The following is a 25460-nucleotide window of genomic DNA, read 5'->3' as shown; positions in this document are numbered from 1 at the left end:
AATTTCAGAAGTGAACCGGAGGCGGGGCCGGAGCATCGGTGAGTGGCTGCGCCAACACAGGATGTCTGCGGGGGACCATTAGAAGCCCCGGGTAAGTTCAACTCATTTTCCCCTGACCCCCCTACAGTATCCCTTTAACGTACATGAAAAGTTTATTAAAAAACCTTTACCCTGGTTAGCGGACTGTTTATATTCACATAGTCTGCTCACAGGGATTTGCTATGGAGATACACAGTGTGATATATATTAGTCTGGTTTCACTTGCTGTTGCCTGTATATACAAATTTGTCATCAGATCTGTGTCCCTGTGGGGGTCTTTGCTGATCCCCCCCACAATGGTATTGTGGAGTGTAGCTATCCCACAGAAGTATTGATCAATTAGATATATCAGGCTTACAGTGATTATCAGTACTTATACCCACTTTCAGTTTCTCCTATTGGCCAATTGTCCTGCAGCCAATCTATACACATGTCAATACATGGATCCCCATAGGGGAAATAGATGCCTTCATGGAAGGAAGCTGGATTGGGAAGTTATCACCATGAGAGAGAGTGTGGACAGTAGAATACAAATGCCTATACAGTGTTACTCAACAATTGTTTCGCCTCATAAACGAGGCGTCGTCAGGAGTTTGTGATACACAACATATACAATATATACAAGTGAACCCTCCACCCAACCAATAGAGATTCCCCCAGCAACCCGCTCAAGTCAGAGCTGAGTATCAGGATATGCGGATTGCTTAAATAGCATTCTTTGTATCCGCCCACACCACATGTTGCCTCCCCTCCCGTTTATGCCTATACAGTTTGCGTCCTCACCTTAAGCACCATATCTAGCGGTGCTCTGTATGCGTTAGACCATCTATTTAAGCAATCCGCATATCCTGATACTCAGCTCTGACTTGAGCGGGTTGCTGGGGGAATCTCTATTGGTTGGGTGGAGGGTTCACTTGTATATATTGTATATGTTGTGTATCACAAACTCCTGACGACGCCTCGTTTATGAGGCGAAACAATTGTTGAGTAACACTGTATAGGCATTTGTATTCTACTGTCCACACTCTCTCATGGTGATAACTTCCCAATCCAGCTTCCTTCCATGAAGGCATCTATTTCCCCTATGGGGATCCATGTATTGACATGTGTATAGGTTGGCTGCAGGACAATTGGCCAATAGGAGAAACTGACAGTGGGTATAAGTACTGATAATCACTGTAAGCCTGATATATCCAATTGATCAATACTTCTGTCGGATAGCTACACTCCACAATACCATTGTGGGGGGGATCAACAAAGACCCCCACAGGGACACAGATCTGACGACAAATTTGTATATACAGGCAACAGCAAGTGAAACCAGACTAATATATATCACACTGTGTATATCCATAGCAAATCCCTGTGAGCAGACTATGTGAATATAAACAGTCCGCTAACCAGGGTAAAGGTTTTTTAATAAACTTTTCATGTACGTTAAGGTTAAGTTCATTTACTTGCTGCAGCATTGCTCCTTCAGGCTGTTAAATTGATTAGCAAATTTTGTTTGTTTGTATGCAGCTTAAAGTTGGTCCAAGCCAAGACAACAGCAACTGCATTTTGATTGGTCCATTTTTAATCTCAAGCAAACACACCAAGCAGAATAGTATATTTCAAAGTCACAACATAAAAAAAATGTTTAAACAGTCCGCTAACCAGGGTAAAGGTTTTTTAATAAACTTTTCATGTACGTTAAGGTTAAGCCTAGTTGGCAAAGTGAGATATAGTATTTACCTGTACAAGTAATTGGGCAGTGAGATTTAGCAAGTAAATAAACTCAGCTCACAGTACATACGGCTGAGAGAGGACAGGCGCACATAACGGGATCAGATAGAAGGGCGGCCTGTGGGAGGAGCCATCGGTAGATGACAGAATAATTGTACTTTATAAGTACACTAATTCTTCTAATGCTGGGTACACACGATGCAATTTCCCGCCCGAGAGGTGGGAATCAGGCTACTATTTCGACATGTCAGATCAGCTTCCGATCTATAAGGTGATCCGATTGTGTGCACTTATAATTGGAAAAACAATTGCTTTATCAATCGGGTACACTTTGGACATGTACACATGATGCAACTTCCCGTCCAATCACTACATCGTGTGTACCCAGCATGAGGAAAGTATTGCATTAAAGGCAAGATCACTAAAATGACTGAACAATTCTGAAACTTTAAATATTCTCTACCATAAAAAATAATACATTCCATATACATAAATAACTTCATACACTTTTGCAATACATTCAGCTTTTTTTTCTTTCTTTCTTTCCCAGTTTTTGTGCATTGCAGAAAAATATTTTCACACTAACATCTACAGTATACTGAGCAGCCAACAGGATTTCTAGCTGTAAAGGAAAGCTTCACTTTGGATAACATATTTAATGTGAAAGCTATAGAACTAATGTTATAAAAGCTATTTTGTAACTTAAAGTGAACCCAGTACATTTTTACAATAAAGTTTGATACACTTAAGCAAAGGGAAGCCTCTGGATCCTCTATAGGCTTCCCACATCCTCCACGAGAGCACCAACACTGCCTGGAACAATCTGACAGTTTGCGGCTGCTCCTCTTAGTGCATGAGCGTGGCCATACTGCACCTGCGTGAGCATCGCCGCGTCTGCGCAGTAGCATGGAGCCCCTTGAGCGGCATTGTTTTACGGCACAGGCCCAGCCGTACTTGCAGCTGCAGTACAGCCATGCTCGTACATGGCGGTAAGCGTGACCGCAAGATATCCAACAAGCTCTTACTGGATAAGTTCAGAGGGACCATTTGGCAACAGTGGGGGCAAGCAGCAGAAGGGAAGCCTTTGGACAATCTAGAGGCTTCTCTCTACCAAGGTAACTTTAAAGCCCAGTTCATGAGACAAAGACGTTTTGGATAATGTGGTTACGTTTTTAGAACTCCATCTAGATTCTTATTCCAATCAGATGTCCCCATCTGAGAGAATTTCCAATACATCCTGGTCAGACAGGAAGAACAACATCCGAGTCAACAACAAATGTTATTTTTCTGTAGAGAGGAAACTAATTAAAATACCTCAATAGTTGTTACTGCCATCCTCCTCCAGTCCGTAGGAAGACCATTTTTCTTAGAAAAGCCACAAAAATCCATGACTATCCCAGAAAGTGAGGGCAAATATTTCATATAAGGACAAAAAGTATAAAAACTGCACCCTGCAGAAACAGAGACAACAGGAGGCCAAATGGTGCAGTATGTCACAGTACCAGATGTAAAAATATGCGGATGAATTATACTCACAAAGGTGGGTTGCAGAAGGGCGACCGACCACTAGAAGCAGGTGGAGATGTATAACCCCGACTACACTCGGGTGACCAGACAGACCTGGTGATGGTCGCACTCTTAAAAAAAAAGCAAACCTCAAATGACCTAAATTGATCAAAGAGGGTTGATCCCTCTCCGAAAGGAGGGTGAAGGCAAAGGATAAAGGGGAAAGAGGCGCCCAGAGAAGATAAAATGTGTTAAATAAAATGAAAAAAAGTGAGGTGGCTTACCTCAATGAAGACAAATTCACGTATAAATAGAATTGTATTGCACTGGCAACGCGTTTCGTTCCTCAGGCCAAATAGCAGTGCCTAATGGTGCTTGTAGCCACAAATAATGTACTTCTAGTTTCAACAGAAAGCAATGCCCCCCACTCCATAGAATCGGGTTAGCATATTTACATTTCAGTTTACAGTGTGTTTTTCTAAAATGACCAAAACATTCATAACTCTTATCTGTCTGCTCTCCTAATTAGCACTGTTGTACCTACAGAAATCTGCACAAATGATATCATCCCTAGGAACCATGCTTGGGTTTACTGCAGAGCAACAATGCAGGAAACACTACTAACGCAATTCCAGGGCATGCTAGTTTCTCTTTTTCCAGCACTAGAACTGACCTTGTGACCACAGCAGACTTATAGCACCTGCTAAACGTCACGTTATGATTTTCTTGAACGATCTACGTCAAAGAAGCAATAAACGTTTGTGCTCTGAGTTGTTTATTTTTTGCAACTCATCAAAATGCACTATGGTGCTACTGCTATAACAAAGCATTTTACATATGTGTTACCGTTATTATTGGTCTGATTATGGATACAACTTTGACAAAAATCACATTTGTAGGTGCAGAATCATCCATGGCACAAGTTGAGTTTCCCAACTGAGGATGAAACTGCAAGGCTCATGCGATTATGTCTAGTCCTACATTAGAGCAGCACGATCCGAACAGTAAATTCCTATTTGTAATTAGCCAAAAGAAATAAAATTGAGGTTAATTGGTTGATAAGTTTTAAAATCATTAAATTAAATATACCCTAAGGGCCCTTTTACACTTAATCAGTTGCTCTCAGTTATAGCTGAAAGAAAACAGATTTTCAAAGTAAATTCCCATGTTTTCCTATGGCATAGTTCACACTTAGCGCGTTTTTACTGAAATCTTTTTCACAATGCACTGCTATGAAAAAAAAAACACGTAGTAACGCGTACTAACTCACACTAACGCACACCAACTGCTTAAAGGGACACTTAAGTCAAACAATAAAAATGAGTTTTACTCACCTAGGGCTTCCAATAGCCCCCTGCAGCTGTCCGGTGCCCTCGCCGTCTCCCTCCGATACTCCTGGCCCCGCCGGCAGCCACTTCCTGTTTCGTTGACAGGAGCTGACAGGCTGGGGACGCAAGTGATTCTTCGCGTTACCAGACACATTAGCACCCTCTATGCTGCTATATGGTATATGATATATGCTATAGCAGCATAGATGGCGCTATTGTGGCCAGGAACGCGAAGAATCACTCGCGTCCCCAGCCTGTCAGATCCTGTCACCGAAACAGGAAGTGGCTGCCGGCGGGGCCAGGAGGATCGGAGGGAGACGGCGAGGGCACCGGACAGCTGCAGGGGGCTATTGGAAGCCCCAGGTGAGTAAAACTCATTTTTTTTTTTTACTTAAGTGTCCCTTTAACCTTTTCAGCCGCGCGGACGTGAGCTTCACGTCCGCAGCGGCAAGTGCTAGAGCCGCAGGGACGTGCTAGTCACGTCCCTGCAGTTTGGGTGGTCTGCAGGCAATCGTGCGGGCAGATGCCCGCGATCGCGCTGCTGCTGCTAGCAGAGGGGATTGGCTGCAGGGGACAAAAGTCCCCTGTGCCAATCCGAGCATGTCCGCCGAGAATAAACACTGTTTTTGTTCAAAAACAGTGTTAATTCTGTAAATGGAGCCGCCGCGCTATCTCCCGCCGCGATTTCCGCCGCCCGATCGTTAAATTTATGAATGGAAACAATGTTTCCATTCATAACTTCCCCGCCGCTGCTGTGATCGGAGGCTTCCGATGGAAGCCTACGTCACTTCCCTGGTTACAATGTAGTGATACATTGTATCCCCATTAGCGTACATTGTACGCTAATGGGATTTTTGCTCAGTAGGGACATCTTGTGGCCAAATAGTATAACACACCTACTAACTTTGGGGAATACAAATAAATGGTTATGTCAAGAGGACATAAAAATTAATAAATATTGAGCTAAAAATTAGTGATGGATGTAAAACTGAAAAAGTGCACCTTTATTTTTAAATAAAATATTGTCACCATACATTAAACTAGGGGTATAATTTTAACATTTAAATAACGAAGACAAATGGCCAAATAAAATGGGTGGATTTTAGTTATGGTAGCATTAATTATTTTAAAACTGTAATGGCTGAAAACTGAAAACTAATGCATTTTTTTTAATTTTTTTATTATTATTCCCATTATAATACAGTTAGATGAAAATAATTCTTAGCATAATTTACCACCCAAAGAAAGCCTAATTGTTGGTGGAAAAAACAAGGTATAGATCATTTTGCTGTGATAAGTACTGATAAAGCTATTGGGGAATGAAAGGGAGAAGCGCTGACAGGTGAAAATTCCTCTCGTCCATAAGGTGAAAAATCCCCGCGGGCTGAAATGGTTAAGTGTAAATGGGCCCTTACATGCTCTGGTTATTTGCATAACCTTATATATCACCATATTCTGCTACAGATACATAACAGAGATAAATAACATTCATAAAAATACATATCTAGACAGGGATTACAATTCTGCAGGAGTACTATAGCAAGGGTCAGGACAATACTGCCCAGTGGAATGTCTTTTCAGCATACAGTGTGCTCCTCTGTAACAATATTAAGATGCAAGTGTACTCATATTTACACACACACAAACCACTTGCAATTAATACAATACAACAACATTTCTATAGCGCTTTTCTCCCATAGGACTCCAAGCGCTTAGGCTCTCTCAGATTCAGTAGCTGGTAGTGGGATAAAGTATTCACATAACAAAAGTTATATTTCTGCAAATGCCAAACTGAACAGGTGGGTTTTCAGTCTGGTTTTAAACACATCCAGGGATGGAGCGGTCCTTATCTGCTGAGGTAAGGAGTACAAAACGTAGCAGCAATTCAACTACTTATTTGCAAAAAGAAAAAAAAAATTGAAGCTGGAATGTTAACTTTTTTGAAGGACATTCCCTAGAGATTTCAAAGTAGCACTTAACATTAACAACTGCTTGGAATCCTTCCTTCCACTAAATCACAGGTGCCGAACTCCAGTACTCAAGAGCCATATCCATGCCAGTGTTTAGGATGGAACGAGAAATGGAGAAATGTTCTACACCTTTCCCAATTCAGTCTAATCAATTAATGTGAGGTGTGCCAGAAACGTGTGAGGACTTTGGCTCTTGAGGACTGGAGTTTGATATCCCTGCACTAGAGGTTGCAGATGGTAAATAGATTACCAGCTGGGATCTCAGCTCCATGGGCAGAGCTACAGAAGGGAGAGAACAGCACGAGACAGATCTATGAAGTTATTTGCTTGTTTTCAGCCTCAAACATATGAGTATACCTTTTATATTTGTATTACATTTTTACACTATGAGGAGTTCATCTAGTCATTAGGTGATGTGTGACAAGTGATGCAAGGTTATACTCAAGAGTTGCCTATTTATCTGGGGGATTCAAGGAAGTTGCTGAGTGCAGTGTGCAGTCTTACAACTTGGAAAGCAAACAACAAGGTGATAGGCCACTGGTGCGGAGGTGGAGGGCTTTGCTTTAATGGTGGATGTCCTTAGTGTCATATATAAACGCTAATGCTGACTGCCACTTGGCAGTCTCACAAGAGGGTGATCTGCAAAAGGGAAGGATTAAGTTGGATCATCTGACATTGGACATGCATGAGCACAGTTTCCCAAGGAAAGCTACATACCAGCTGGGAACTGTTGTGGCTCTCATTCACAATAGTACTACTCAGCCAATACATTTACCAACTGCAACTTCTAGTTTCAGGAAAGGAGGAGGAGCTATTTTACAGCATTAATCCTGCTGATAGCTGATCCGCAAGGTTTTATAAAAAGTGAATATAGTGATCTCCCATTTTTTTTTAGACACAAAAGACTACCAGTAATTAGAATCAGTGTCCTCACAAGGGCATCTAACCTTTAGGGAAGCTTATGTAGTAATCTGTAATAGCATATTATATTAACAGTAACCTTCAACAGCCTTAGCTTGAAGTTTGTGGTCTTCTAAAATGTGCAGATCTTATTTCAAGTTTATCATGCTTTGTAGCTCTATTCATTTCTGCTGATTTACATTCATGTGAAAGAGAGCATTGTACAAAGACAGCGTAATTATACACAATAAAGCTATGATTAGATCATAATTTAAAAATAGACATTTATCAGATCTTTTGTCTGTTACAGAGATCTGGCTTCTGCATGACTGCAGAGGACATAGGTGCAGTGGTCTAATAGTGCCAAGTGCAGCGACGTGCTTCATCCCTCTCATGGATGGATAAAACAGAAATCTTGTACAGTACATCGTGGAATCCGCCAACACTGACTTTCAAGATTGCAGCTGCCGCCAGCACTGATGTATTCTAGCTAATGACAGCGATTTTCTTCATGCAAAAATGTTACCAGTTTTACACATACAAAGTTTATAATAACCTTGAGGCCGGTTTCAGAATGCGGGGCCGCTAGTACACTGTAATTCCCTTCTGGTCGACAGAAACAGGAAGTGATGCTCACTTGCGCTCACGTCCTGTTTAGAAAATTCAGAAAGTGTATTGTAAAAATACGCTTCCATTAAATTTTTTAAACACCCTGCGTCGCCATAGACTTAAATGACTTTAGGTCCGCTCCAGGTCGTCGCAGAGGTCGTGTGGCAATGTAGATATGTGCTTGTGGTAGATCGGCGACTTCCGGCGTACCGCACGCTGTATGAAAACACCCATAGGCTTTATTGGCATAGCGGTGAGGTGTGGTAAAATGACCCACCGTACCAGTGTGAAAGGCCCCTGAGTCTTTACTGTTTTTGTCGAAAAGTCAGTGTATTACCAGCCAGCAAATGTGATGGTTATATGGTTGCAGAAGACACGGGTGAGCTGCACTCAAGGAAATATGCAACGAGGGTGCAAGGATCCAACCCTGGTACCACAGGATCCCAATAGCATAAAAATTAGAGATGTACCCAGCACAATCCTCCAATAAAAGCAATCTCTATTTATTTATCATATAAAAAAATCACCACGTAGAGTCCATATTAAAAAGAAGCTGTCTGGCAGCTACAGCCCGCTGTTTCAGGTAGTGCCCTTTTACGAGCCACCCAGTAACTCAATGATTGCAGTTTTTTATATGATGAATAAATAAGGAGATTACTTTTGTACTGGATACATCTCTACTTTTATGGCTTAACAGGGCAGATGCTCCAGTTAGTGCTTTTATAATTTGAGATATAAATATAAGACACAAAATGCTGACTTCATTTGCATAGTCTGCAATAAACAGGTATGGCTTTTAGGGATACCAAATATTTTAACCTAAAGAACTCAATAGGAAACATGTATGGTAGGGGTGGCTACTAATTGGGCTTTAGATTATACCTCTGATTTTCTTCTCAACAGGTACATTATCAATCTGCTTTAAGCTTACTGTGCGTAGAACAACTGTAGCGTGATCTACTTTTATACATCAGGAATATGGATGCTAATGCCAACACAGCACCCAGCTGCGGAGGTCCACAAGGACTGTATTCTTGTGCTATTCCTGAAATAAGGGGTACCAATATGCGCCCCACTGATGTCACCGACTGCCCCACTCCTATAAGTGTGCCACTGCCATGCCGAGCCCCAAGAGTAAGTTCAAGATCCACAATACAAGTCCTACCAATGTTGGTGGAGAAGGCCAAGAAAGTTGACGACAGAATTACAATCCACATTTTAGGCGCCACTGAATACAAGAGGACGGAGAAGAATGTGACGACACTTGAATGCAACAACATGGTGTAAGTATTGTACTGATAAAGTCTAGAAAGTGGTCCCAGTGAGAATCCAGCAAGAGCTCCAAGTGTGCTGCCATAACTTATCAGAAAACCAGTCATCCTGGGACTCATATGGAATCTTTCTTCCATTGCCAAAGCAAAGTTGCTGTAATACAACATTACGGATATTGCCATAATCAGACGGACTAAAAAGATGTCCCACATCTCAGAGAAAGCCACGCCTGTAACCTTCTTAAAAACAGAATGTATTTGCCTCCAAAATGTCGGGGCAGCATTATTTGACATCTTCCCGTTGGCCTCCTGCAAGGTATGTGGCTGCACATCAGATTTTTGTGCTTCGCCTTTCTGTGAGCTCATATTTCTATCAGAGGGTGCAGGGCTTGGTGGCATTTCCTCTGTCTGTGGCATAATCCATACAAGGCCTGGAAAAAATCAACAAAATATACAAACAATTAAATCATAGTATCATTTTACTGATTAATATATATGAACACTTGTTAAAAAAATTGTTTATCTAGTCCCCACTACTTTGCAGACGAATATCACAATTTTACCAAAATTAAAGTAAAACTACACCCAAAATCATCATGTGAAAACCATTGTTGGGGGCAGAATCTCATGTTGCACATAGGAAAACAATGCAGGTTTGTAATTCCTCCTCCACTCCAGATTTTCAATTACTTCTCCTGTGTGGTAAGATAAATACCTCTCAGGCCCAGTGCACACCAAAAACCTCTAGCAGATCTGCAAAACGGTAGAGGATTTTTGAAGCAGAATTTCAGAGCGAGTCTAGGCATGTTTAGAGAGGTTTTCTAAACATGCCTAGCGTTTTTGTGTAGCAGATTTCATATATTGTTACAGAAAAGCTGTTACTCAACAGCTACTGTAACAAAAACGCCTGGAAAACCGCTCTGATCTAGAGTTTTTCAGAGCGGTTTCAGCTTTTCCTATACTTTACATTGAGGCAGACCGCATCTGCAAACCGCAAAAAATGCCGCAGGAGCCACATTTGCGGTTTGCTAAAAACCTCAAACCACGGGTGTGCACCATCCCATTGAGATATATCAGCCAAGCATTTTCATCGGTGGCAGCGGTTTTGGAAACACTACCAAAAGCGCTTGGTGTGCACCAGGCCTCACACCTGCTGTTTCAAACCACCTGTGGCCATTATTGGGTAGGTCTGGGGAAATGAAGGGAAGCTTAGTTCAGGGGATTACACTTATACACTCAGGCTAGGGTTAGTTAGAAGTTTATACAATAGTAAAACGCACACTAGAAGTCAGATATGTTCCAAAGGTCTACTAAAAGGAGATAAATCATATACAATAAATGCCAGGAACAAAGATGGACTTGGATTATATATACTGGATTATGACATATAGTATCAATATGGAAATGGACAGCGACCGCAGAAGCAACTGAAGAACAGTAACCAATTTAAAACTCTATAATATACATGTATAATAAGCAAATAAATAAAAACATGATGCATTAAAGCGGACCTGAACTCAGAATCTCCTCTCCGCTCTAAAAGATACCCAACAGCATAATAACCTTTAAAGAAAAACATTTCTTTGTTACAGCTGATACAAATCCTGCAATAAATCTGCAGTGAGTCTACTTCCTGCTTTCATTTAAGCAGACATTGGGTTAACACCCTGTGTTTACAAATTAGCTGCTCTGCCATAGGAGATCCCTGAGCTGACACAGCTGAAGAGATGAAATTACAGTGGTTAATAGTCACAGATGAGGGGGAATTAGACAGGGTAAACTCTCTAAATACATACAGGGTGCATTTCTCTGTATTCCTTCTGTCCTATGCAAGAGTTCAGGTCTACTTTAAAATATATAGGACAATAAACAAGCGACTTGATGCTCACCCCTGCTGTCAATGCTCTGAACGTATGTACATACCTGCATTTATAAGAAACATGCCGGTGCAGACAAGGGAGGTTATATAAAAACCTCCATGCAGTTCTGCAAGGTAACCACCAACAACTGGACCCAGGATAAACCCCATACTTGAAGCTGCATTAAACCTTCCCATCACATGAGGGCGCTCTTTTTCAGATGCAAGGTCAGATAGGAATGCTTTTGAAATGGAAAGTGAATGTTTAAAAATTCCTGTAACAAAGTAAACATTGTTTTACCGCATGTAACTGCTTAGATATCAGTTTATTAGCTGAATCAATTATTTAGTATCATCAAGCAAACTAACTAGCATTTTAAATGCTACTGGCAATCAGAGTAAATCTAAACAGCAAGTTTCCAAAGACACTTGAACACCTGAAGTGAGGGGGATATGAAGGCTGCCATATTTATTTCCTTTTAAATAATGCAGATGGCATGGCTGTCCTGCTGATCCTCTGCCTCTATAACTTTAAGCCATAGACCCTAAACAAGCTTGCAGATGGTCACAAATAATAAGACCTACTTACCAACAGGAATTCTTGCAATGGCATACATATAAATGTTGATAGACACACCAAGAAGCCCATAGCCAATTGCACTGATTAGAATACAGGCAATTAGCGAATATCTTCTTCCAACAATATCACTCCAGCTTCCCTGCAGAAACACACAAAAAACAAAACAAAAATCAAAATAGAAACAAATGGCCGCGCTCAAAGTTCATAACCTTAAGGGAATACAGGAAATACTATCACCATCCATGAGTCCTTTAACTCCAATTAGAGATCAGGAAATCGGGACAACGAACACTCCAGGAACCGTATACCTTCCTCCAGTCCGAACCATCATACATGTAAAAGAGAAGAGTACATCATAGCGCGATCAGCTTAACAGGCAATCCCCTCCACCTTTCTAGTGCCACAATCCACCTCCACCGTGCTTTTCTCCGTGCTGGGACACACTCCCCCCATGTGCCCGCACTCACCTAACTGGCCTCCAATCTCTCCGGAGGTAGGATTCTATCGCGTATGGGGGTTGCTCTGATATGCGTTGATCCGTTAGTCACTACAACTAAAACAGCCTCATATAGTGTAAAATCATTTAATATGCAATTAAAAAAGACTGGAAATGCACTCACAGATGTCAGAGGTTTTAAGCGTTTTGTACACAATGTGTCAGCGAGTCCCGGGTGCTGCTTCCACACGCGTTGCCTCAAATCCCCCGCGTCCTCCGAGCTGCCTCCACTGCCGGTCACGTGGGACGTAGCTCCGCCCTACGCGTTCGTCAATAATGACTCATCAGGGGCTAACGTATCCTCACCGTACCGGCCATTAAATTCAGTGTTCCACCCCGCCGGTGGTGGAACACTGAATTTAATGGCCGGTACGGTGAGGATACGTTAGCCCCTGATGAGTCATTAACTAAACGTGTAGGGCGGAGCTACGTCCCACGTGATCGGCAGTGGAGGCAGCTCGGAGGACGCGGGGGATTTGAGGCAACGCGTGTGGAAGCAGCACCCGGGACTCGCTGACACATTGTGTACAAAACGCTTAAAACCTCTGACATCTGTGAGTGCATTTCCAGTCTTTTAATTGCATATTAAAATGGTTTTACACTATATGAGGCTGTTTTAGTTGTAGTGACTAACGGATCAACGCATATCAGAGCAACCCCCATACGCGATAGAATCCTACCTCCGGAGAGATTGGAGGCCAGTTAGGTGAGTGCGGGCACATGGGGGGAGTGTGTCCCAGCACGGAGAGAAGCACGGTGGAGGTGGATTGTGGCACTAGAAAGGTGGAGGGGACTGCCTGTTAAGCTGATCGCGCTATGATCCACTCTTCTCTTTTACATGCATGATGGTTCGGACTGGAGGAAGGTATACGGTTCCTGGAGTGTTCGTTGTCCAGATTTCCTGATCTCTAATTGGAGTTAAAGGACTCGTGGATGGTGACAGTATTTCCTGTATTCCCTTCAGGTTATGAACTTTGAGCGCGGCCATTTGTTTCTATTTTGACTATTTCACGTATACTGGTGGTTGTGGCCAGCGCACCATATTGTTGCAAATTTTCCATTAGCGCTTGTTTGTTTTGATTTTTGTTTTAAAATACAAGAAAACACTGTAATTTCAGGTTCAAAGCTTTTCAGTGAATAAGTCCTAGAACATTTTATAGGACCCCAAAACATAGAAGACCAAAACACATCACCCATGACTACAGATATTCAGGTAATAAAGCAATCAAGTAGAACGTGTCCTCAATCTCCTTCCTCCAAAAAAAATCCCTCCTACTCACCTTCCTCCAAAAAATCCCTCCTACTCACATGTGTGTGAACCAGTGAGATGATTATTGAGGGAGGCAATCATGATGGGAATTAGGGGGTGGGGAGTCTCTGCTATCTGCTGCGGAGGGAAGGCAAGCTAGGAGCCAACAATAAAAAATTCCTCAAATTGGGTTTTAATTACATAGGATTATTTTAAACAAGCTGGCAACATGACAGATGCATTTTATCTGGTAAAGCACTGCATAGGCTGCACATAGTGGTGACATAGTTTAGACAGTGAAGACATTTACAGTGCCCTACTAACTAGAGTGACATTGCAAACTCACCACTATGGAACTGGAGAAGAGCTGCAGGATGCCATAGCAGGAGCCTACAGTAAAAAAAAAACAGGAAGCTGAATTATTGCAACATACAAGCTTGTGCTTAGTGAACAAGGATATAATAATAAACCTTAACAGTCAGGTATATGCATTCTAAGGGCAATCTGCTATATAGGGTACAGCAGTAGACTAGCTATAATAGTTTCTGACTGCTTCCGGGTGGAATTATGCAACAATTTACTAACAAACCTGCTGAAGGCAGTAAAACCTCAGAAACACCCCCTCAAACTAAACTGGAACTAAAACACAGTTATTTATAACTCTACTATGCATGATATTAATAAAAGAAAGGGAAGTGGGAAAAGTGGTCTAGGAGCTCGACAGCAGGCAACTCTGGGGAATGAAGCACTAAATATTGTTCTGTCTTCAAACCCCGCCTCCTCCATCAGAGAATAACACATGTGAGCAGCTTTCATACTCAGACACTTCTATTAGATTACTACTGTGGTCCAGATTTTAATTTGTGGATATTTCTCTTCCTACCCCTGTGAATCACACACAGCAGGATAAAAATTATTTTTTAGTGATCTTGAACAAAAGAAAATCTGAAGTTGTTGCTGCAGTCTGCGTTCATGATTTCACGCAGTTCTCTGAGAAGGGGAAGTGGGGAGAGGCCTCCATAAAGCAGGGATAGCTGGTGCACACCAGAGCGGTTCTGAAGCGTTTTTTAAAACGCTTGCAGGGGGAAAACCACTTGGCTAATGAAAGTGAATGGGATGGTGCACACCAGAGTGGGTTGTTTTTTCCACAAACGCAAACTCAGGGGCTGCAGCATTTTTTAGATTTCTGAGACGTTTCTGCCTCAATGTGAAAGTATAGGAAAGTGGAAAACCGCTCTGAAAAACGCTAGATCAGAGCGGTGTTCCAGGCGTTTTTGTTACAGAATCTGTTCAGTAACAGCTTTACTGTAACAATATATGAAATCTGCTACACAAAAACACTCCAAAAAACGCTAGGCATGTTTAGAAAACCTCTCTAAACATGCCTAGAATCGTTTGAAATCTGCTTCAAAAACCTCTAGCGTTTTGCGGATCTTCTAGAGGTTTTTGGTGTGCACTGGGCCAAACAGCAGTAAAAGCTTGACACATTCCAATTACCTTACTCCAAAAGAGGAGTGCTGGAGTTGCACTTAAAGAGGAACTTTAACACAGGTTTAAACTTCAGCCCATTAAGTAGCAGCTACCCCCTTTCCCATGAGAAATCTTTACCTTTTCTAGAATAGCTCATTAAGGACGTCTGTATGGCTGATATTGTGGTGACAACTAGACATATAGCATTTGCAGAAAATTAGCAATGTCATATTTCAGAATCTCTGCTGTATTCTATAAACACCTGTGGACTGTAGGTCGCTACAGAAATATTACCTAGCAATGCACAACCTACTACCTATGCAACACAGCGGCAGGCATCTACGTGGAGAAGTACAGGATAAGCAGCACAAGCACAGCTGAGGTGGAAACACCAAACTATATCAAGGGGAAAAATACTAAAACTTGGAGAAGACATAAACCAATGCTTGTGCAGTTACAGTTGGGTTAGAAAAGCTTTAATAGTCTATTAAGTTGGGGTATAGGTAGACTATGGAGAGAGGAATAGTGATATATGTGGGGTGGGAGTACTAGGTCAGGAATGGTATCTCACATTGGGCAGGATGATTATGGCTAGGTTAAAAAGTACTTCCAGCATAATAGACTGATCCCGACATGTAAGGCTCTGTCTTAAAGCAGATCTGAAGATTGTTAAAAAAAAAAAAAAAAAAAAAAAAAATTAACTTACCTGGGGATTCTGCCAGCCCCTGCAGCTGTCCTGTGCCTGCGCATACCTGGAACGATCCTCTGGTCCTCCGCTGATCACTTTCTCTTTCGCCGGTTGCCTCCACTGCACCTGTGCAGGCGCAGTAGAGATTTTTCTCATACTGCCCCTGCACAGGACGCTCCCAGTCAGGCGCAGTGGCAGACGACTTGTAAGTCGGTAATGAAGAAACTGAGCCATGGCGGGGGACCGGAGTATCTTTTAGTACCAGAGCGGAACAGGACGGCTGCAGGAGGCTGGAAGAAGCCCCAGGTAAGTGAATCTCTTTTTAAGCAATCTTCAGGTCCGCTTTAATGCTGCAGGAATGCAGGGAAGGGGTTGGGGCTGTTCGAGGTTACTTACCTTATTGGCTGTAATTCATGGGACAGGTGAGCTTTCCGCCTCCCACTCTCTCTTTAAAGGAGCTGTGGCGGGTTTTTTTAAAAAAAGTTTTCTGAAGCTCTGGCCACCCCCACCTGTGTTGCCACAGCCCACCCCCAGCTTGCCAGCCGTGGCCTAATTGGTGGCTACCAAGCTGGAGCATCCTGCAGCATTAAAGGAAAGCAGAGACTATAAAAAAAAAAAAAAAAGTTTTATATATACCTAGGGCTTCCTCCAGCCCCATGCACACAGATCGCTCCCACGCCGCCATCCTCAGCCTCCTGCATCGCTGGTACTGGGTCCCGTAACTTCAGCCAGTCTGGGAGCAATCCATGCACATGGGGCTGGAGGAAGCCCCAGGTATGTATAAAACGTATTTTTTATAGTCTCTGGTACCGACGCATGCGCAGACTTGCCACCGTGAAGTGGTCGGCGTAATGACGCATTGCGTCATTACCCAGGAAGAGCCGGCCGACACCAGGCCCGGGTGTCGCCGATAATGGGGGACCGGCGGAGGCGAGCCAGGAGGACGCCGCGGGACCTCGCCGCCTATGGTGAGCTGGAAGAAGCCCCAGGTAAGTGTATTCTTTTAAATTCAGGCACTCCTCGGAGTCCCTTTAAGACAGAGCCTTTTATGACAGGCACTGTTCATAAATTGCAATGACAGGTCCAGTGCCCAGATCACATACTGTAAACATTCCTGCATATGGTAGTTGAAAACTTTATTATCCCCCCAAACAAGTGACTATGTATGGAGGCACCACAACGGACACAAAACAGCAAGCAACGGGGATGCTGTGCATTACATTGTACACATAGCTATCGGAGTTGGATAATGTGGACAAAGCCTAAAAGAGGAGTTTTGTAGTTCAACCCTACTTCTGGTAGTGGTATTGCTCTCAGTCTAGAAATTACTGTCCTTATAACAGGATCACCAAAATGTGAACATACACCAATTCCCCATTGGTTTGTCAAACATCTGTTGCAGGCTGTCTCCAGTTGGATTCTTTGACTGGGTAGACAAGAGTCTGGATCTAAATTCATACCTATTATACCAGCTACTGTTGGACTGGCTCCAAGTGACTTCATGTGATGATTGAGTAATGGCACAATCATACTCACGCCGAAGAGGTCCTGCAATGCAAAAGACAGATTGTAAAAAGTTCCCACTGCAGGTGCTGCAGATGGCTACTACCGTATGTCCACCATTTCACTAATCTTTTAACAATGTGTGGTACACACAAAAGAGAACACGGTTTCAAACCTTCACCATTCAACAGCAGAAAAAAGTACGGTATACAACTCAGGTTTGCTGGATCACACAGGATTTCCTCTGCTCACCAACCTTAAAGGGGCACTACAGCGAAAAACTGTAAAATTTAAAATGTGCAAACATATACAAATAAGAAGTACATTTTTTCCAGAGTAAAATGAGCCATAAATTACCTTTCTCCTATGTTGCTCTCACTTACAGTAGGTAGTAAAAATCTGACAGAAGCGACAGGTTTTGGACTAGTCCATCTCTCTATAGGGGATTCTCAGGCATATATTTATTTTCAAAAGCGCTTAGTGAATGGCAGTTGCTCTGTCCAACTGCAAAAAAAAAAACTGTGTAGTGATCAGGGAAGCTGGCCAGCATCATTGTTTAAATCATTTTTTGGGAATTCCTTTATAGAATAAAAGCCTTGCTGAGAATCCCCTATGAAGAGATGGACTAATCCAAAACCTGTCACTTCTGTCAGATTTCTACTGCCTGCTGTAAGTGACAGCAACATAGGAGAAAAGTAATTTATGGCTCATTTTACGCTTGAAAAAATGTACTTCTTATTTGTATATGTTTGCACATATTTTACATTTTCCAATTTTTCGCTGTAGTGCCCCTTTAATCAGGGCCTCAGTGACAAAGCTTGAAATTTACCCTCCTTGATGAACTGATGCCAAATTAATCACTTTAAGGCCTGGAACCCAACTAGCAGTACGTTACTAAGCTCTTGTCATTTTCTTACTAATGTAATGCTATGGGTGTGATCCCACTTGTGCAATGTTATTTTATAAAAATCCCCCATGGCATTGCATTAGCAAGAGCTTTTCAAATCCATTAGCACTTAGAAGAGGCTGCTGGTGTGTTTCAGCCCTAAAAGTGAATGGTTAGGCCCCCATGTATCAGTCATCTGTAGAACAGAATTCCAGCAGTTGTGGGTAGATAGATTTGGTCTGTGCTCCACCTCCTTGCAGTCTGAACAACATGATGATCCTTAAGGTGTTCACACACACCATACAATTTTCATGAAATCTAACAGTACAATTTTTGGTACTTATCCGTTAGCCGGGCGCATCCGGCAGGTGGCGCTGTTGATGTTAATTCCAATCATATAATTACTTCACGTAAACCTGTGAATGTAAACGCCGGATGCGCCCAGCTTAAACAGATCAAGCCGCCGGCTTGCTTCGTGAGTGTCTCGCTCTCCTCCCCCTCTCTCGTATGAGCCTTGGGGAGGGGACATGCGTGTCCCCCCAGAGTCGTTCGTCGCGGCATTGCGACGAACGACTCTGGGGGGGACACGCATGTCCCCTCCCCAGTGTTTTATAGGAGAGAGGGCAAGAGGGGGAGAAGAGCGAGACACGAAGCAAGCCGGCGGCTTGATCTGTTTAAGCCAGGCACATCCGGCGTTTACATTCACAGGTTTACGTGAAGTAATTATGATTGGAATTAACATCAACAGCGCCACCTGCTGGATGCGCCCGGCTAACGGATAAGTACCCAATTTTTATACAATCTTACCAACATCCATGTAGTATAACAGCATTTGGTGATTGATTGTACAGCCAGATAGCATGAAAATTGTATGGTGTGTGGCCACCTTAAGGCCTCTTTTCTACGATTTGTGTGCTCAGCAAGCAGCTACCAGGCAGGAGTGAGCAGTTACCAGGCCGCAGCAAGCCGTTGCGAGAGTTTGAGAAGCATTTCACTGCCAATCAACTGCCCGTGGAAAAGAAGCCCAAAACATGCAGCATCAGTAGGTCCACTCATATAATCTGCTGCTTACTCCTTCAGCTAGGCTGCTTCACCTCGCACAACCATATTATTAAAACAGAATTTTAGTTGACAATTCATCACACACAATTTGCTGAGGCCTCTTTTCCATGGGTAGTTGATAGGCAGTACTCAAACTCTCACAACTGCTTACTGCTGCCTGGCAACTGCTTGCTGAGCACACAGTTCAACTGCCTGTGGAAAAGAGGCCTTGCTTATAATATCAGAGGCAGAACCACCAACTATAAAAAAAAAAAAAAAAAAAAAAAAAAAAAAAAATTGCATGCAGATGATGACTGAGGAACCTTTATCATACACTCTGCCTTCCAGCATCCTCCTGAATCACAGACAGGAGTTTGTAAGGTTACGGGAGACTTTGAGGGGATACAGACTGTAACACGGTGATAATAAGGGATAATAATACAATGTATGGGCAGCACAGAGACGTAGTTATTAGCACTCTCTCCTTGCAGCACCGGGTCCCTGGTTCGAATCCAAGCCCGGGCACTATCTGCACAGAGTTTGTATGTTCTCCCCATGTCTGCGTGGGTTTCCTCCGGGCACTCTGATTTTCTCCCAAAAACATACAATAAGTTGAATGTCTTCCCCTTAACCTATGGTACACACTACACGATATAGGCATATTTATTTATTTATACAGCGCCAACATATTACACAGCACTGGACATTTGTTAAGGTTACAGCATTTATAAAGTGCCAACATATTACGCAGCGCAGGACATTGACTATTGTAGGGATCCGATTGTGAGCCCCACTGATGGATAGAGATAGAGATATATATATATATTTTTTTTTTCCCCCTTCTCTTGATAAGAAATGTTTAATTCTCCTTTTGTAGCTTTTGCACTTGTAGTGTCAGATATCTCATATTAAAATAGCAAATAGCATCAGTGCAAGGTCATTCCTGCATACATTATATGTCAAAGCTACAACAAATACCTGAGCTACAAATACCTGAGCTGGATTTGTGCCCTCCAGACTACACATGCTACTTTCCATGAATAAGCAGTACAGGCTAAATATGCTTTGTCCCCTTTAGTGCCCTTCAAACCAGAAAATGTTAATGACATGAGACCACACACAGCTTCAGTAAACCATGGCTGTACGTTATGAATTAACGGCCAGTCCACATGGGCTTCCAGGAGCGTCTTACTTAGCCAATGCTTGACTTTTTTCCAACCGAGCAGAAAGGCATTTGGCATTGGTTCCCATCTTTCCGTTGCTGTTTGAGCCGCAGAACACTACCGAAGAATTGTTACCAACTGCTACATACAAACCATTGCTGGTAAACGCATTGAGATAAGCGCTACCATTTATCTCAATGAGGGCGTTGGTTAATCCCAGCTGTAAGCATACCCAAACCCTGACAGGTGGCCTGATACAAACCTCTCATTTACCTCACACTACACCAGTGTCATCAGGAAACAAAATGGAGGCAGTATAGGTGACTAAGCATAAGAATGCATTCTTCTATGAACTAAGACCCCGGCTTTTAACCTCCCTGGCGGTTAATTTATTTTTGAAAATGGGCAAAAAACGTGTTTTTTTTTATTTATTTTTTTTTGTTTCATGTAAAGCTACCAGAGTGGTAGCTACATGAAACACCACTAGAGGGCGCATGTGGCCCTCTAGTGCGATCGTCGCCGGCATCAATAGCAAACAGAGGAACGCGTATATAACGCGTTCCCCTGTTTGGCTTCTCCTGTCGCCATGGCGACGATCGGCATGACGTCATGGACGTCAGCCGACGTCCTGAGCACTCGATCCAGCCCATAGCGCTGCCTGGAACTCATTGATCCGGGCAGCGCAGGGCTCTGGCGGCGGGGGGGGGGGCCCTCTTCAGCCGCTGCGTGCGGGCGATCGCCGCAGAGCGGCGGCGATCGAGCTGTGCGCGCGGCTAGCAAAGTGCTGGCTGCGCGCACAGCACTTTGAATGGGGCGAATCGCCCCAGCAGACCCTGAGAAATCCTCCTGCGCGGCATAGCCCGAGCTCAGCTCGGGCTTACCGCTAGGGAGGTTAACTTAGCTGTAGGGATAACAGTTGTGCCTGGATGAGTGAATCTGTGAATGCATTTGTTTGAACATTTGCATGCGAGAGTGCGAAGGGTTAAGAGATTTTTGCTGTTTTCTAGCCACCCCCCCTTCAGCACCTCCCTTTCCTTAATAACTTATTTAATGTCCTAACTAGAGGCGATGTGCCTGGATATATGTATTTTTTTTCTTGTTACTGACCCCTGTGGCTAGGGTCTATTTCAGTGCACTCCCTCCTTCCCCTGTATGTGTTTGTCAGCATGCACACAGCTTATGCTGGTGTATGTGCATGATGCACATGGACACATAACGTTAGCTCCCTTGTGCGATTGGTAAGATGCACTGTCTGTCCCAGGAGAGGACATCAGGATGTGTGCTCCTAATCCATTGATAGGTTTGATGCAATGAATGTGTTTGCATGTCTGCACTATGCATGTTACAGGGCCAGAGTTAGGACACCTATGTTTACCTGGGTACTTCTGCGCAGTATAGGTGACTAGGGCTATCATTCATAAAGCATTTCCGCATGCGGAAATGCTTAAAACAGCTGACTTTACCGAACACTCGGCAAAGTCAGCATTCATTTCCGCATGAAAAAATTACACTACCGAGCAGAGTGATAAATCACCGCCTTGTGCGGTGATTATCGGAACAAATGTAGCAAAATGTTAATTCATTAAGATCACCGCAAGCGGTGTGAGGTCGGGAAGTACCGCTCACTCTGATGTGGCGATAACAATGTAAGTAAATGGAGACACACAGACCTCCCAGGCAGCTGCAGCAGAGCGGAACACGGAGAAATGTATCAACTCTGCAGCTTCAGTGTCTCCGCAAGCCAACCGCCAGCCTAGTTCGGGGAATCTCCGCACTGCTATTGCACATGGATACATTTTTATGAATGCCCACCCAGAAGTCTAAAATACCGGCAGCGGTGTTTTCCCGCATTGATTCCCCTTACCAACAGCTCCTTTATGAATGATAGCCTAAGCATAAGAATGCATTCTTCTGTGAACTAAGGCCCCATACACACATCAGACCATAGTCTTTTGAAAATGAATGATCACAGACCAATCTTACCACCCTTCATGTAGTATGAGAGCCATACTCTACACAGTCTTTTCTATGGAGCTGAACTCCACATCAGAAAAAAATCTTTGCAAGATGCTGCACACACAGATGCTGCACAGACACAAAAGATCAGTATCTGCAAAAGATCTGTTCCTGCCAAAAATCCATTCCTGCAAATTGCAATGATAGTCTATGAGATCTGCAGATCATCATACACACATGATTTAACTGACATTCATCTGCAGATCAAGCAATCATCTGCAGATCTGAAAATCCATCCTGGTGGATCTGATCTGCAGATGAATGTCAGTTAAATCATGTGTGTATGATGATCTGCAGATCTCATAGACTATCATTGCAATTTGCAGGAATGGATTTTTGGCAGGAACAGATCTTTTGCAGCTACAGATCTTTTGTGTCTGTACAGCATCTGTGTGTGCAGCATCTTGCAATGATTTTTTCTGATGGGGAGTTAAAGGATACCACAACTGACATGTGGCATAATGAGATAGACATGGGTATGTACAGTGCCTAGCACACAAATAACTATGCTGTGTTCCTTTTTTTCTTTCTCTGCCTGAAAGAGGTAAATATCAGGTATGTAAGTGGCTGACTCAGTCCTGACTCAGACAGGAAGTGACTACAGTGTGACCCTCACTGATAAGAAATTCCCCCTTTTTTATCTCTTTCTTGCTCTCAGAAGCCATTTTCTGCTAGGAAAGTGTTTTATAGTTGGAATTTCTTATCAGTGAAGGTCACACTGTAGTCACTTCCTGTCTGAGTCAGGACTGAGTCAGCCACTTACATACCTGATATTTACCTCTTTCAGGCAGAGAAAGAAAAAAAGGAACACAGCATAGTTATTTGTGTGCTAGGCACTATACATGCCCATGTCTATCTCATTATGCCACATGTCAGTTGTGGTATCCTTTAACCACTTGCCGACCAGTGGATTTTACACTGATCGGTGCTGCGTGGGCTCTACAGCCCGCAGCACCGATCAGGAGTCCAGCAGGGCGATCAGACTACCCCCCTTTTTTCCCCACTAGGGGGATGTCCTGCTGGGGGGGTCTGATCGCCGCCGGCCATCTGCGTTTTGCGGGGGGGGGGGGGGGCTTCTCAAAGCCCCCCTCCGCAGCCATTTCTGCCCTCCCGCTCCTTACCTCCCTCCCTCCCTCTCTCCGTAATGCGCAGGACGGAGTTCCGTCCTGCGCATTGTAGGATAGGCTTCAGCCTATCATATGCCGGCGATCCCCGGCCAATCAGAGGCCGGGGATCGCCGATCTGCCTGACGGCGCTGCTGCGCAGCAGCGCCGTATGATGTAAACAGCGGGGATTTCTTCCCCGCCTGTTTACATTTCGCCGGAGAGCTGCGATCGGCGGCTCTCCAGGTGTTCACGGAGACACCCTCCGTGAACTGACATGGAAAGGCCGCTCGATCGAGCGGCCGTTTCCATGGTAACCCGCAGACGACCAGTTTACGCCAATCGGCGTTAGCTGGTCGTCAAGAGGTTAAGCTCCATAGAAAAGACTGGGAAGGTATGGCTCTCATACTACATGAAGGGTGGTAAGATTGGTCTGTGATCTTTCATTTTCCAAAGACTATAGTCTGATGTGTGTATGTGGCCTTAGACCCTGGCTTTTAATTTAGCTGTAGGGATAACAGTTGTGCCTGGATGAGTGAATCTGTGAATGCATTTGTTTGAACATTTGCATGCGAGAGTGCGAAGGGTTAAGAGATTTAGGCATTAGGGCAACTTCTGAATGTGAATGCAGACAGGGAAATGCAGCCTACTGAAAATCTTTAGGCTGCCTTCCGAATTTGTAATGTAATTACGAAAAAAAAAAAAAAAAGTGGTTAGCAACAAAATACCAGATCAGAATCAGAAGTCAGTCAGAATAGTTTTATTTCGCCAAGCATGACTGGGTCATGCTCGGAATTGGGTTTGGCCCAATACATAGCTCCAAGAGGTGCATAGGCAGAAAGCAGGGAAGAGCATTACAATACAGTAGGGACATGGCAGTAAAAAACATCGTACTCAAAAACATATTGCACTCAAGGAAAGAGGAAATGTATGTACACAAATATACATTCAGAAGTATACATTCAGCGGCCGCATGCATATTTCCAGTGTGCTGCTGGAGTCTGGCCAGGGTGCAGGGACAAAGTCCAGTCAGTTAGGGGTGGTGGCAGGTTGCTTCAAGAAACGTATTTAATTCCAGTCCGCTACTGTGTCGGTGGTAAGGCACAGGTAGAGGGCAGGAGAATGCTAAGGGAGTTCAGGAGGCTGACGGCTGCAGGGAAGAAGGAGTTCTTGTGTCTGGTGGTCTTATGCAAATCCCACAGGCCTCTTTCACATTACCAAACGCGTGCACAAACCGATTTCATGCACGCGTTAATGACCTGTGACGTGACGTCGGGAAGCTGCGCTGCTGATTAGCAGCAGGAATTCTAAAATCACCCAAAGTGAAACCGCTGGCGCTGGGCGTTACGAAGCTCCCTAATGCGTTACAACATAACGCTCTGGAACGCTTCATCTAATGTGAAAGTTAGCATAAAAGTCAAATAGACTTTCATGTTACCTTTCTAAACGCTGCCTAGGAGAGATTCGGGTCAGCTCCTAGTGTGTACGAGCCCATGGAAATTGGAATTTGATCTCAAGGCGACAGTTTGGGGAAAGGGGGGTTGTACAAAAATGTCACACCAGTGAAAAAGCCTGTCACCTGAAAATATATAATTTGAAAAGTGAAATGCCAAAAGCCTCATACACATGTACAAAACCGTTTTCGAGGTGGGCTCAGGTGGGAGAGAGTGTGTTATGCTGGAGGCTCCTGTATACACCAACGTTTCAGGTGCCTGTGCATCCATACATATATATTGCTCTGCATCCAGTACACAGTAGGAATCGAATAACACTTGCAGAGGTCTGAACTGCATGCAACTGATGACAAATAAATAATACACCACATATAACATCACCCTAACCATAAAACATGGCAGTGATAAATAGAAACACCCAGGAAATCAAACTTGGCTGTGCGTCCTTCCCTCACATCACTCACCAGAAAGCCTACCACGTGCAGACATTGCTGCAAGATCCGCCCATTCGGCGCACTGGTTACAGCTGTCCCCATTATCCATCATCTGTCAACCGAGCCTCATATCAGCTCAGCTGCACCGGATCAGCTGCCGCAACTCAGCAA

General features: G+C 43.6%; 1 protein-coding gene across 5 annotated transcripts; it reads right to left on the bottom strand.

Annotated features, from left to right (window-relative positions):
• Positions 1–4989: 4989 nt before the first annotated feature.
• MFSD9 (major facilitator superfamily domain containing 9) lies at positions 4990–25460 on the bottom strand. Of its 5 annotated transcripts, none has more exons than XM_068268242.1 (6): positions 25320–25460; positions 17150–17237; positions 13878–13921; positions 11796–11925; positions 11272–11481; positions 4990–9779 (listed from the first exon to the last, which is right to left on the bottom strand). In XM_068268242.1, the coding sequence occupies exons 1-6, from the start codon at positions 25389–25391 to the stop codon at positions 8989–8991; spliced, it is 1335 nt and encodes a 444-aa protein (XP_068124343.1). In that variant the 5' UTR covers positions 25392–25460; the 3' UTR covers positions 4990–8988. The 5 variants fall into 5 exon arrangements, with proteins under 5 accessions (XP_068124343.1, XP_068124344.1, XP_068124347.1 ...); XM_068268243.1 differs by lacking the exon at positions 25320–25460 and adding an exon at positions 19226–19273; XM_068268246.1 differs by lacking the exon at positions 25320–25460 and adding an exon at positions 19222–19242.

Source organism: Hyperolius riggenbachi, chromosome 2 (assembly GCF_040937935.1).
Source record: "Hyperolius riggenbachi isolate aHypRig1 chromosome 2, aHypRig1.pri, whole genome shotgun sequence".
NCBI classification, from domain to species: domain Eukaryota; kingdom Metazoa; phylum Chordata; class Amphibia; order Anura; family Hyperoliidae; genus Hyperolius; species Hyperolius riggenbachi.
The sequence above is the reverse complement of the archived record's forward strand: the minus strand, read 5'-3'. Positions and strand labels throughout refer to the sequence as shown.